Here is a 13,087-nt window from a genome sequence, read left to right as displayed (position 1 = left end):
ATGTCCTGTTCTCCCTGTAGCCTACCCACTTCGCATGCCCCAGTCTGGCTGTGTGAGAGTCTGAGAGTGGTCTCTTTGTTCAGCCACTATACGTTAAGTGAGTGTGCCAGCAGGTTTTGATGTGTAACGAAGTTTAATTTTGTGTTTTATATTTTTGGGGCTAAACACAACCTAGATAATTTTCTCAGGGCCAGTGACATATTGTAGGAATTTGTTTTAAAATGTGTATGTGCAAAACAATTGCAACAGTGTTATAAGTGTATTGGTTTTAATTAATATAATTTTGGACAAGCCTAATTTCTTATCATTTTATTTGAAGGGTGATGTATTTAATTTGGCAGATAATTAATGTATTATTGTTTGAGTTCAAGGGTTATTCATTTGATTTTTAAATACCTTATTTATTGTTTTATTTAAAATGATGTTATTTAACATATCTTTATTTGAACATTGCTGTTTTATATTATGTTCGTGTCTATTCTGTACCGTTTGTGTTGCTCTGTATATTTCAAAAATAAATCTGGAGTCATTCAGTAGGCCTACTTGTACTCTTGAGTACTTGAGTAGTCTTTTCACTGCATACTTTTTTACTCTTACTCGAGTAATAATTTTTATGAGTACTTTTACTTCTACTTGAGTAATTATAATCTTAAAGTAACTTACTTTTACTTGAGTAAATTTTTTGGCTACTCTGCCCACCTCTGAAAATAGGCTACCACCTGTAAATTCTGACTCAGGAAGCTTACACCACTGGATAACAAACTAGGAAAGACTCGTGTAGTATTTACATTATAATAAAATTAATTAGGCTAATGTTTAATTAAAACATGTATTTATATTGTTTACTGAGACTTCGCTGTGTATGGATGGCACGTACTATTTGTTGCAATACTTGTTCTATCCGATAGGGGGAAGCACTCCCCAGGAGGCGCTTGGCTTCTCTGCACACAAACACAATACGACCTTAACTTCCGGCCTGGAGTTTTCAAACAACACTAGCTAACCAGCTAGCCGCTACACATTTTTGCTCAGGGAAATTCAGCAAACTTTGCTGAGTTTGGGGTAAGATTAGCTTTTTTAAACCGATTTTGTTAGTTGTCCCAAATTGCACATGTTTTTGGTAACTTTAGAATATGTAGCTTGGCTGTGTTGTTAGGAAAGCGGTAAACCAGCTGCGATAACAGGGTAACAGCCTGTTTGCTTTGTTTCATACATCCAAACGATGCTAATGCTAACCGGTTAAGTTTGCTCATGTTCCAAGTCTTGTTGGTAGTGGCGCGATGACGAGCGTTGTCTATTTCAACTTAAATTAATTGGGCGTAAAGCCACAGCACATTTAACTCCTTTTGTTACGTTTCGTGTTGCTTGTGTAGCTAGCGGGCTAGCCTGTTGTAATACCAGCCACCAGCTATGTCTGCGAGCTCCAAGAGGAGAAGAGCCACCTCACCCTCCAGCAGTGTCAGCGGCGGGGGGGACCTCGATGAAACCTCATCTACTCCTGGAAGTGGCAGGAAGAGAAGAAGAACCTCCAATGTTCCTCCGGTAGATACGGTATACACACTTTTATTGCGTAAGATGAGTAGGATTTCTATGAAATCGATGTGTCTTATCTTGTTTAATGTGTGTGCATTAGTATAAAGGTAAACAGGTATTTAGGATAGTGCTTTCTTTGTTGTTCCTGTCAGATTGCTGTATGCCATGAGCTGTTCAACGCTGTCAGGGACTACAAGGATGACCAAGGGAGGCAGCTTGGTGATGTTTTCCTACGGGTACCAAAGAGAAGGTATTGAATCATACAAGCTTTGGTACAACTTAAAATACCTAGTATTGGACTTTTTGCTCATTTAGCTCATTCAGGCGTAAGGTGATAACAGGAATGTCTGATTGCTCTTTCTCAGGAATCAGCCCGATTATTATGAAGTGGTGTCCCAGCCAATCGATATGACAAAAATTCAGTACAAACTGAAGTCAGAAGATTATACGGACGTGGAGCAGCTCACTGGAGATTTCCGGCTCATGTTCAACAATGCCAAATTATTTTACAAGGTATGGAGAAAAATGATCTGGTACAGTTTTCCTGTCATGGTCTTTTTGTGAACAGTAGGAAAGTTATCCTGTTTTTTTCAAAATCCCTTAGTGTGATCTCTCCATATTCCTGTGTGACGGTTCTATATTCCCTTTTTATGTTCAATAATTCAGAGTAACAGTGAGGAGTACGAAGCTGCGTGCAAGCTGTGGCAGGTGTACTTGCAAACAAGGACCGAGTTTGTGCAGCCTGGGGACGGAGATGAGGATGATGAAGATGGTGATGATATGGATAATCCAGGCATGTCAACTGAGGACGAGGTACATCCTTTTTTTCCTCTTTTAGATGTATTCTAATTTTCCTTACCTGTTTTTAAGATTGTAGGCTAGCTTTTAAGCTTAACTTGAGTGCATAACATAAACAATTTTTGTTTAACTGTTTTTTTTTTAACTGAGTGGAACACGTATTTTAAATGTTGTTTTTGTACTGACTATATTTATATGCTTTTGATGGAAGGGGCCATCAGGATTAAGGAGAATTGATTTCATATTAATAAATTAGCATATGTATCTTTTAGACCCCATCTGGCAATTTGAAGGAGCTGTTGGAGCAACTCTTGGAGGCTGTGGTGTCACACGCCGATCCCTCAGGGCGTATGGTCAGTGAACTGTTCCAGAAATTGCCTTCCAAAGTGGTAAGTTGTTGAAACAATGGGCTTCAAATGATTCCTCTGAAATTGTAAACACATTCCTGACATTTACAGGCCTATTTGTCTTTTTCCTAGCATTACCCAGACTACTATGCCATTATAAAGGAGCCAATAGATCTGAGAGCCATTGCTCAAAGAATACAGGTAGTTATTACACTTTCTCATTACTTAGTTGTGCACCATTCTTCTTAAAATAATAATATATTTCAGACTTACGTAAGGTTTTATTTTATCTATCACTAATTACATTTTTTGCATAGATTGGATACTATAAAAGTCTCAATGCTATGGCTAAGGACGTTGACCTCATGGCCAAAAATGCAAAAACGTACAATGAACCAGGATCTCAGGTTTTCAAGGTAAACTCTTTTCTTAATTTTCTTTTTTATAAGATGACCTTTCCAAATTCTTAACAATTGTTCTATTCTTGTATAGGATGCTAACGTCATAAAGAAAGTCTTCGCCCTGCGGAAGACTGAACTCGAGCATGCCGAACCAACCAAAACTAGTCTTCGCATCAGGTACTATATGACAATCGCATTGATTTTTTTCTCAAACATAAATCAGCAAATTATTCCCTGACTGTAAATGGATACTTAAAGAGATCTACATAATGTATGACTTTTATATTACCGGTGACTTTTTTCAGAAATCGCCGGTCCGGCCAGGGGGATCGACTCTCTGGCGTCTCTGTTGCTCTTCACTACGGCTCGGAGAGTGAGGATGACCCTGTGCTCTCTGGTAAGTTATATCAACCCTTTAATTAGCTGAGAAACTTACCTTGTGTTTCGTTTGGGGGGACAAAAATAACCGAGTACTTGCAGGCTCGGTGTGCTATGACGAGGGAGAGTCGGAGGCCGAGAGTCAAAGTTCTAGTATGGAGATGAGCAACCCCATCTTCCAGCTGTATGAAGCTGTGAGGGGGGCCAGGAACAGCCAGGGCCAGGTCTTCTCTGAACCTTTCCAGCACCTGCCCTCTCGCAGGGAGTATCCTGACTACTACCAGCAGATCAAACAGCCCCTCGCTCTGCAGCAGATCAGGTAAGGAATGACCGTTCAGTAGATTCAAGCCATATCATGTCTACAGACAGAATGGCAGATTGTTAACAAGTTTGAATCATGTATAATTGGTGGAGATTTTAATTACACCTACTGGGGTTGTAGATCTAATTTTTTCTACCACCTGACCGTTTTATAACGGCATTCTAGTCCTTGATTTCCTTTTTTATTTTATTTTGAAAGGGCAAAGATGAAGAACGGCGAGTATGAAAGTTTTGAGCAGATGGATGCTGACCTCACTCTGATGTTCGAGAATGCAAAGCGTTACAACATGCCCAACTCAAGCATTTACAAACGGGCCTTCAGGCTTCAGCAGATCATGCAGGTAAAGAAAAAAATGCTCTTTATGTACAGTAAAGTCAGCCAATGCCCGAAGATATTTTCTCTTGAAATAAATTAAATCATAATTTGAAGAATTGCAGAAATACCTCTTTGAATGTAATTGTCCCCTGAAGTATCTGCATGTGTGTTGACCCTTCTGTTTGTACAGGTAAAAAGGAGGGAACTTCTGAGGAGAGACGATGAGGATGGAGACAGCATTCTGTCATCGGATGCTGGAAGCATCAAGAAGAAAAGGTACATAGGTTTTTCTTCTCATTTGTGATTTTTCTTGCAGTGTTTATCCATTGCTATTCCTTATAAACATAAAGATTGTATTTAGCTAACAACAACACAACATCATATATCACTCCTAAAGCCTTGATTTGTGTCTAGCTGTTGTCATTCAAGCTCATTGATATTTCACTTGTCTTTTTAAGCCACAAGAAAAATGTCAAAAAGAACCGAATGAAAGCCCTGTTCGGGGCAGTGATTGAGGCTAGGGAGATGGGCACCACTCGTCGTCTCTGTGACCTGTTTATGGTCAAACCGTCCAAGAAGGACTACCCTGACTACTATAAAGTCATCCTGGAACCTATGGACCTGAAGACCATTGAGCACCAAGTCCGCAATGAGCGCTACGCCACAGAAGAAGCTCTGATGAATGACATGAAATTGATGTTCCGTAACGCCCGCCATTACAATGAGGAGGGATCTCAGGTAGACGGTGCATACATTGTAAAAATATCACGCCAAACTTTGCTCTTATTGAACGCAAAACAATCTTGGTATGAGCTATATACTTTTTCTGATTCTACCAATGTTTTGTGTGGTTCACGTAGGTGTATAATGATGCTGATGTTCTGGAGAAGATACTGAAGGACAAGCGCAAGGAGATGGGACCTCCGCCCGAAGAAGAGGACGTGGGATCTCCCAAACTGAAATTGAGTATGTTTGATCACGTCAAGTGTTTTAGCACGTTTTAACCCATTTAATAAAATTCATGTGCTTAACATTACTGCCGGCATTTTCCTCAACATAAAACATTTCTTACTTTTTTTCAATTAATAATGATATGAATACTAACTTTCCGAGGAACGAAACAACTCGGTGCTAGCATAATAGTCTGATGGCTGCAGCTGTATTTCCAAGAGGACAAAACCTGTTGACTTGGGGAGTCCCCTTGTTTTTCTCATGTTGGTACCCCTTTTTGGCTTTGTTTTTAAATTCTGTTTCATCTTTTTAATTCTAAAGGTTTTTCTCTTAACCTAGGAAAGAGCGGCGTCTCTCCAAAGAAATCCAAATACCTCACCCCTCTCCAGCAGAGGCTCAACGAGCTCTACGACGCCGTGCGCAACTTCACAGATCGCCGCGGCCGGCGTCTGAGCACCATCTTTCTCCGTCTGCCGTCTCGCACCGAGCTGCCCGACTACTACGCCACCATCAAGAGACCCATCGACATGGAGCGTCTGCGCAGCCACATGGCGGGCGGCCGCTACCAAGACGTCGACGCCCTGTTTGAGGACTTTACCGTCATGTTCAACAACGCCTGCATGTACAACGAGCCCGAGTCTCTGATCTATCGGGACGCGCTGCTGTTGCACCGGGTGCTGCTGGAGACACGCAGGCAGCAGGAGGGAGCCGATGACTCGGGGCCGCCCGCTGTGGGGACTCTGGTGCGAGAGCTGATCAGGAACCTGTTTGTGTCCGTGCTGGGCCACCTGGACGAAGAGGGCCGCTGCTACAGCGACTCTCTGGCCGAGATCCCCGCCGTGGATCCAAACGCCCCGGAGAAACTGCCGCTCAACTTTGATGTCATCCGGATGAACGTGGACCGCGGCCGCTACAGGAGACTGGACATCTTCCAAGAACACATGTTCGAAACGCTGGAGAAGGCAAGGAGGCTTCACAGGTATATATCAACACGTTTAAAAAAAAAAAAGTTCCAATGGCTAGTTTCTGTATGAGTGAAAGGAAAGTGTTTCTTCAGTCTACATTGGATGCATAATGTATGAGTTGAGTTGTCAAGCTTTGGTCACAAATGAAAACAAAAATGTATAAACATCCAATAGAAATATGCTCTTCAATTCTGACTTTCATATTTAAACTTAATAGTATATTCTACTTTTTTCCTACAGTCCTAATTTTTAAAATGTTATCAATAGAGTCAGTAGAATATAACAATAAACTGGCCGATATATCATGCACTTTCTTCTGACCGCCCCACATTTAAAGATTTCGGTTGAAAGAATTGGGGATCGCCTACTTTTTGCAATGTTGGCAGTGTTTAGATGCTCACTAATAATGTGAAAGCCTTTTAGGGGTCTTTACTTTTACTTTATTTGTACTGATTTCAAGCCTAATTTAGATAATATAATTGGTTATGATGAACAGTTAGTGGTCAGCATTTGACACATTTTACAAGCTTTGAATGTAAAACTTTTATACATTATTATCTAATTGTTATTTTAACTGTTAAGGGTTTAATCCAACTGTCATTCTTTCAGACAAACATACCAGTTCTTCAGCCAAAACAGTGTAATATTCTCGTTGTCTGCCATGTATGCATCCTGTATCTGGGCCTGCTTGACGGCAAAAAAACAACTTAAATAGGAAATGAGCCTGTGTCCAGAAGGATACTCTTAATATATTTTTTTGCATTTTCAGGACTGACTCCGAAATATTTGAGGATGCGGTGGAACTCCAACAGTTTTTCATTAAGATCAGGGATGAGCTATGCAAAAATGGAGAGATTCTGCTGACCTCTTCACTCAACTACACGTTAAAACACCTGCACAACGACGTGGAGCAGGAGAAGAGGGAGAAAATCCCCAAAGAGATTGAAGAGGACACGAAGAAGGAGGAAGAGGATGAGAAAAACAAAGGTGTGTGTTTTACATAATACACAGGCATGGAGAATGTGTGCAAACGTTGATGTTGGTATTAAATTGAGATCATTATATATTTTTCACCCTAAAGAGGGCAAGAAAGCCGAGGATCTTCCAGGAGAGGAATGGAAGTCGGAGTCTGAGACGGAGCGTGTGTACAGTCAGGACTGCAGCTTTGAAAACAGCACCTACCGCGTGGGAGACTTTGTCTATGTGGAGCCGTCTGAGCCTAACCTGAAGCCACACATTGTTTGCATCGAACGTCTGTGGGAGGATGAATCAGGTAGCTCACCTTTTTTGGCAACTTAAAATGAAGTCAATTGGCCACGACTAGTAAAAGTACACATACAGTACCATTAACAGCAGATGGTGCACCATTTATGAAGCACCCCAGTGAAAAGTACTTCAAACTGCCAGTAGAGTTTTTTTGTGTGTGTGTTTTTTTTTAACTTATAGATTTCCTTTTTCGAATGTTCACTCATTTGTTTTTGCTCGTGTGTAAAGGTGGCAAGTGGCTCCATGGTTGCTGGTTCTACAGGCCAAGTGAAACCTTTCACATAACAACACGCAAGTTTCTGGAAAAGGAGGTCTTTAAGAGCGACTACTACAACAAAGTGTCTATGGCCAAAGTTCGGGGCAAATGTGTGGTCTTGTTTGTGAAGGTAAGACCCTCTAAAGAAACTGAGCCACATACAGAAACTTGTATTTATTCGATTTGACACGAAGATCTGTGCACCTAATCGTGGCTCTTTTTTTTCTGGTTTCGTTAGGATTATTTCAAGATGCAACCTGAGGGCTACAGAGCCGAGGACGTGTACATCTGCGAATCCCGCTACGCTGGCAGGAACAAATCGTTTAAGAAGATCAAGATCTGGCCCGTGCCTGTGTGCTCTGTGAAATTGGTCCCTCGAGAGGTTCCTCTGCCGGTTGTCCGTGTGGCTTCCATGTTTGCCAAGCCTGACCAGGACAAACTGACCATTTCATATACAGGCAGTGGCAGTTTTGTTGAAAAGGTGAGGTGACTCTATTTTATTTCTTTTAAGCTGGTCATGGTCCTGTATGCATCTTTTTAGTTTTATTTTGAAAACTGGGTCATTGTAGAAGCAGATGAAAGGACATTACAAAAACATTATAGGTACAATTTAATATTTAGGTAGGTAATGGGGTGATGCCTAATCCAGAAGGGCCTCCAGAATCAGTACTCTGGCCCTCTAGTCAAATGAAGTGTACATGATGAGGCTGGAGTCAACATCAGGGGAGTAATTAACTGTCGGATTGATAGCTGACATGTCTTTCCAATCAGTCAGGCAGCAGATCACTAATTACTTCCGAGCATGAATGTGTGTGTGCATACCCTTTCATTAGGAGAGAGAGGACGTCGCCATGGAGATGAGTGGAGCTGAGCCAGACTGTCACCACTTTGAACAGTTATGCTTCAACAACACGTGGTACAAAGTGGGAGACTGTGTTTACATCAAGTCACATGGTCTGTCAAAGCCCCGGGTTGCCAGGTGGGCGAAAGTATATTTTGCTGCCTTATGTAATAACACGTTGTATTATGCGGGTCAGATATGACGGCCGTGCTATGTGGTGTTTTTAACCTAGCGTCTTCTGGGCTTCAGGATAGAGAAGCTGTGGGTGCAGAATGGAACTACTTTCTTCTTCGGACCCATCTTCATTCATCCTGAGGAAACGGAGCACGAACCCACCAAGATGTTCTACAAGAGAGAAGTGTTTCTGAGCCATCTGGAAGAGACCTTGCCAATGACCTGTGTCATAGGTAACGCTTTTATAGGTTCAGTGAGGCAACATTATCTTAAAGCCCCTGTACCGCGAAATCCTTTAACTGTAATTTGGGGAGCTTACATCTGAACAGAGTTAGTCATATGTATCAATCCAAAGTAAAGATAGTGTAATTTACAGTTAGTTTGTTAAACTTTACAGATTTTTCTTTTTTTTATCAATATATTTATTGGTTTTTCCTTCTTTTTTTTCAACAAGAACAATACAACAAACAAAAAAAACAATACAAATATACAAACACTATACAAACTGTACTGTACAACATAATTAAAGGAATACAAAGAAATTAGGTTTTTATTACACAATAAATATTTTGACCCAATCATGGTGTTTCTCTTCCCAAAGGTTCTTTAAAAACAATGACTGTTGCCACGGAGACCGTTTGATACGGCCACACACAGTCTTGTAATTTCTTTTAACCAGGTTTTATAATATTTATGAGCATTCATTTTTAATCAGATTTTTGTAAATACTTACTAAGACACCCACCTTTTGGTATTGTATATTGATGTTTACGATTTTGACCCAAGGTGGTGGTCATTACAAATTTCCATAATGAAGTTCTGCTTCCTGTCCCCTCTCCAGGCAAATGCATGGTGTCCTCCTTTAAGGATTACCTGTCGTGCAGACCTACTGAGGTTTCAGAAGAGGATGTCCTGCTGTGTGAGAGCCGCTACATTGAGACAGAGAAGCAGATGAAAAAGTTCAAGGGTCTGAAACGATTCTCATACTCTTCCAAAGTGGTGGAGGATGAAATCTTCTACTTCAGGTTGGTCTGTTAAGCAAAGCAAAGGTTCTGATTCAAAGCGGCATGCAGTTTTTTTTTTCCCCAGTCTGAAATTAGTTCTTCTCCCGTGCTGGTATCTTACATTACAGGAAATTAATGGTGCCACAGAAGGAAGCGTCCCCCTTATTGGACAAGAAGATAGCTGAGCTTGAGGTCAAACTGGCAGATATAGACGATGCCGATGATATGGAAGATATCGACGACGACGAAATGGAGGCTTCAGAGACGCCTTCTCTGCCTCAGATGCAAACCCCGCTTGCAAGCGATATGGATATCATGCCATACACACCTTCCCAGGTACCATACCCATACACCTCTGAAGACCTTTAAACCAAGTCCAAGTCTTATGTTCGAAGGATTCACCCCCCCCCCCCAGCTACGAATATTAAAATGAACACACAACCTGTTTGTTTTTTAACTTGTGTCTTTGCATTTTCTCCGCAAGTCCACCCCTAAGGTGAAGGGCCTATCAAAGAAGGAAGGGGCAAAGAGGAAGATGAACATGAGTGGCTACATCTTGTTTAGCAGTGAAATGCGGGCGGTCATCAAGGCTCGAAACCCAGACTTCTCCTTCGGGGAACTGAGTCGTCTGGTGGGCACTGAATGGAGGAACCTCGAGGGTTCCAAGAAAGCGGAGTATGAAGGTGAGAATGAGAATCTTTGGGTGGGAAAGTTTTTTTTTTTAATATGAACTGAAGTAAAGACAGCAGTAATTTGTTTGTTTCAGAACGCGCAGCCAGAATAGTGGAGCAACAAGATCGTGAGAGACCAGCCCAGAAGCAAGCGTCCCCTAGAGCAGGTACCCCTGTAGGGGCACTGATGGGGATGGTGCCTTCGCCTAGCACTATGGGAATGATAAACCAGACCATGACACCTGTGTCAGGTAACCCCTCTCTCAGAGGCAGCACGAGTTTGACAACAAGGCTGCAGGGAAATCAGGCTGGACTGTAACCGTCCGTAATCCCCTAGTTTCCTAACAGTTTGGAACTTATTTATTTGTAAACTACATTCTAAAAGAAAAATATTTCTTCTTTTGCTGCTGTTTCATTTTGGGTTATGTTTATTGTTGTTTTTGTCACTAGCTCCATTTATGAAATTGCATGACACTGACTGCATGATAGATTCTTAACCGTTCATAACTTTAAGCATTTTCATTTAGCTTTAATGCTTGTTTTGCCTGCTAACTTTCTCAGACCCATTCATATTATCTGCCCCTTTCGCACACTGAACCTTAAACATGACTATGTCCGCTTGTTTGCCAAGGCAATTGTTTCGTTATTTGCAGTTAGTAAAACGGCAACATTAAATGAAAAGTCTTCTATCACTATGTATTACCGCCGAAAAGTAGTAGTTTTTGTTTGTCATAACAGCTAGACAACAAAACAACTGGACACTTTTTGTCAGTGTACCCCTCATGAGTGATTTAAATCATATAAAAATCAAATCAAAGTTATATCCAATATATGATTAGATTGGTGGCGATGTAAAACCATTATGAAGTTTAAAATATTTACATGGAAATATCGCGGCTTCTGTTCCCATTGAAGTGAGTTAAACATTTGTTTATGTCTGAGAAGTCATGAGCCATCATAGAAAATGGACTAAGACATCAACAATTACCAGATCACTTATAGCTTATGGTTCATGTGTGAAAGGGGCCACTGTGTGGTGTAGTAGTGCATGTGATTTTTAGAGTCGGCTGCATGTCACTTATGCATGGATATGTTGTTGTCCTCTCCTTGCCCTCTTCCCAAAGGCATGATGGGAGCTTACGGCCCACCTTACATGCCCATGCAGGGCCCCCATGAGGGCTTGTTGAGTGTGGCGCCAATGTCACCTCACCACCTGCCTCCTCACCATTTCCAGTATGGTATGCCCGGGTACCCTCACCCTGGCATGCCTCATCCGGGTAAGGGCCACTGTCCTAGCCACACCTGCTCAGTCGTGTCTCTCCTGCTGGAGGGGTTTACCTGGTCCACAGGCCGCACAGCCTGATGTCAAAGCACTCTGGTCTTCAACAACCTCTCTGAGAAGTGTACTCACATGCCACACCTCAAATATATAGCACCCACATAGTATACATTCAAATATATAATGCATTTGGAAAAAAAAAACTACTAACATTCATTTGTTGGCACAAGTCATCGGAAAACATTCTTGTAGATCTTGAAATAAAGCACTCCAGAATGAGTTTCAACAGTCCACAACTAAATATTGTCATTTAACAGGTATGATGAATGGAATGGCAGGAAGTCCTGGACAAGGAAACTACATGCAACAGGTAAGCCCCCTTTTAAGAAAATGCTACTAAGTTCACATACCTCTCAACTTTATATGAAGTTCTGGTCATAAATATTGATAATCATTTTGTTGCCTGTGTAATGTTTCATTAGCATTATGCTTCAGTCATGTAGCCACATTGTGTTCACTGATGTAATGTGTAAAATGTGTAAATTAGAAAAACCTGATGGCTCATAGAATATAACATACTAATATGTTATTTTTACAATTCACTCTATGAACATATTGTCCTCAAGCTAAAAGGTTTGTTGTCATTTTCTGGTTTTAGCCTGGGATGTTCAGCCCAGGAGGACCACATGCTCCTCCGCCGTATCCAGGACAGGGCCAGCCGTCACACCTGCAGCCTACCACTCCTATGTTTGTGGCTCCACCACCAAAGACCCAGAGGGTGCTCCACTCAGAGGCCTACCTTAAGTACATCGAGGGCTTGAATGCAGATTCAAGCACTGTCAGCAAGTGGGACCAAACACTCAAAGGTGGTGTTCCTAAAGTCATGCTTTCATTTAGTGTGTGATGATCTGATTAGATTGGAGAGTGTACATGCGTGTCTAATTATATTTTCTTCTTATATTAATGGGCTACCTTCATACATCTGTTATTAACAAACCCCTGTGCTTCCATAACAGCTCAAAGGCGTGACACTCACCTGACCAAAGAACAGGAGAGCCGGCTACCAGCTCACTGGCTGAAGAGCAAAGGAGCCCACACCACCATGGCGGACGCACTGTGGCGCCTGCGTGACCTGATGCTGAGAGACTCTCTGAACATCTGTCAGTCACACAACCTGTAAACCTGTTAGACACTAACCACTATAGCCAGCTCACTCACTGCTCTCATTCTCAAGCTATGGAGTTTAGGAAGGATTATAGCCCATAGAAGCAATATTTTATAGTGAATCATGATCAATTTTATATTTATTAGCTACAATAATGAGCTTGATAGTTATTTGTGTGTGCATTCTAATTTTTTTTTTACAACTCGATTAATTGTGCTTCAAAATCAGTGTCTTTTGGCTTATTGATATTACCAAAATAAATTTCACAACCACCCTATTTATTCTGTTTGTTTTCTCTTTAATGCTCTGTGTTTTAAATTACTCCCCAAAAAGCGTTACTTTTGTGCCTTTGTTTCCCCAGATTAACTCATAATTTAAAAAAAACATGATGCCTCTTCAGTATTCACAAAATCCTGCATTA

At 41.3% G+C, this 13,087-nt stretch overlaps 1 protein-coding gene across 7 annotated transcripts; it reads left to right on the top strand.

The window, feature by feature from the left end:
- Positions 1-984: 984 nt before the first annotated feature.
- Positions 985-12,943, top strand: pbrm1l (polybromo 1, like). Of its 7 annotated transcripts, none has more exons than XM_080026236.1 (30): positions 985-1,062; positions 1,374-1,542; positions 1,686-1,783; positions 1,899-2,046; positions 2,200-2,346; positions 2,604-2,720; positions 2,811-2,879; positions 2,996-3,094; positions 3,171-3,256; positions 3,385-3,476; positions 3,560-3,776; positions 3,978-4,119; positions 4,285-4,370; positions 4,553-4,832; positions 4,955-5,060; positions 5,367-6,024; positions 6,780-6,997; positions 7,092-7,283; positions 7,505-7,662; positions 7,771-8,013; positions 8,366-8,511; positions 8,623-8,780; positions 9,389-9,572; positions 9,680-9,887; positions 10,036-10,234; positions 10,318-10,473; positions 11,347-11,499; positions 11,819-11,871; positions 12,160-12,367; positions 12,518-12,943. In XM_080026236.1, the coding sequence occupies exons 2-30, from the start codon at positions 1,411-1,413 to the stop codon at positions 12,679-12,681; spliced, it is 4,917 nt and encodes a 1,638-aa protein (XP_079882362.1). In that variant the 5' UTR covers positions 985-1,062; positions 1,374-1,410; the 3' UTR covers positions 12,682-12,943. The 7 variants fall into 7 exon arrangements, with proteins under 7 accessions (XP_079882362.1, XP_079882367.1, XP_079882363.1 ...); XM_080026241.1 differs by having other exon boundaries at positions 1,374-1,551; positions 5,385-6,024; positions 10,318-10,389; XM_080026237.1 differs by having other exon boundaries at positions 1,374-1,551; positions 5,385-6,024.
- Positions 12,944-13,087: the final 144 nt, after the last annotated feature.

The sequence above is a fragment of the Ammodytes marinus genome, assembly GCF_949987685.1.
Source record: "Ammodytes marinus genome assembly, chromosome: 4".
In the NCBI taxonomy this organism is placed as follows: Eukaryota; Metazoa; Chordata; class Actinopteri; order Uranoscopiformes; family Ammodytidae; genus Ammodytes; species Ammodytes marinus.
The sequence above is the reverse complement of the archived record's forward strand: the minus strand, read 5'-3'. Positions and strand labels throughout refer to the sequence as shown.

What these genes read in the sequence shown, in the direction of transcription:
- pbrm1l (XM_080026235.1), top strand. Translation starts at nt 1,411, where the DNA reads ATGTCTGCGAGCTCCAAGAGGAGAAGAGCCACCTCACCCTCCAGCAGT. An exon ending in AGAAATTGCCTTCCAAAGTG is followed by an intron (nt 2,721 to 2,810) that starts GTAAGTTGTTGA and finishes TCTTTTTCCTAG; the next exon opens with CATTACCCAGACTACTATGC. An exon ending in GGATGACCCTGTGCTCTCTG is followed by an intron (nt 3,477 to 3,559) that starts GTAAGTTATATC and finishes GAGTACTTGCAG; the next exon opens with GCTCGGTGTGCTATGACGAG.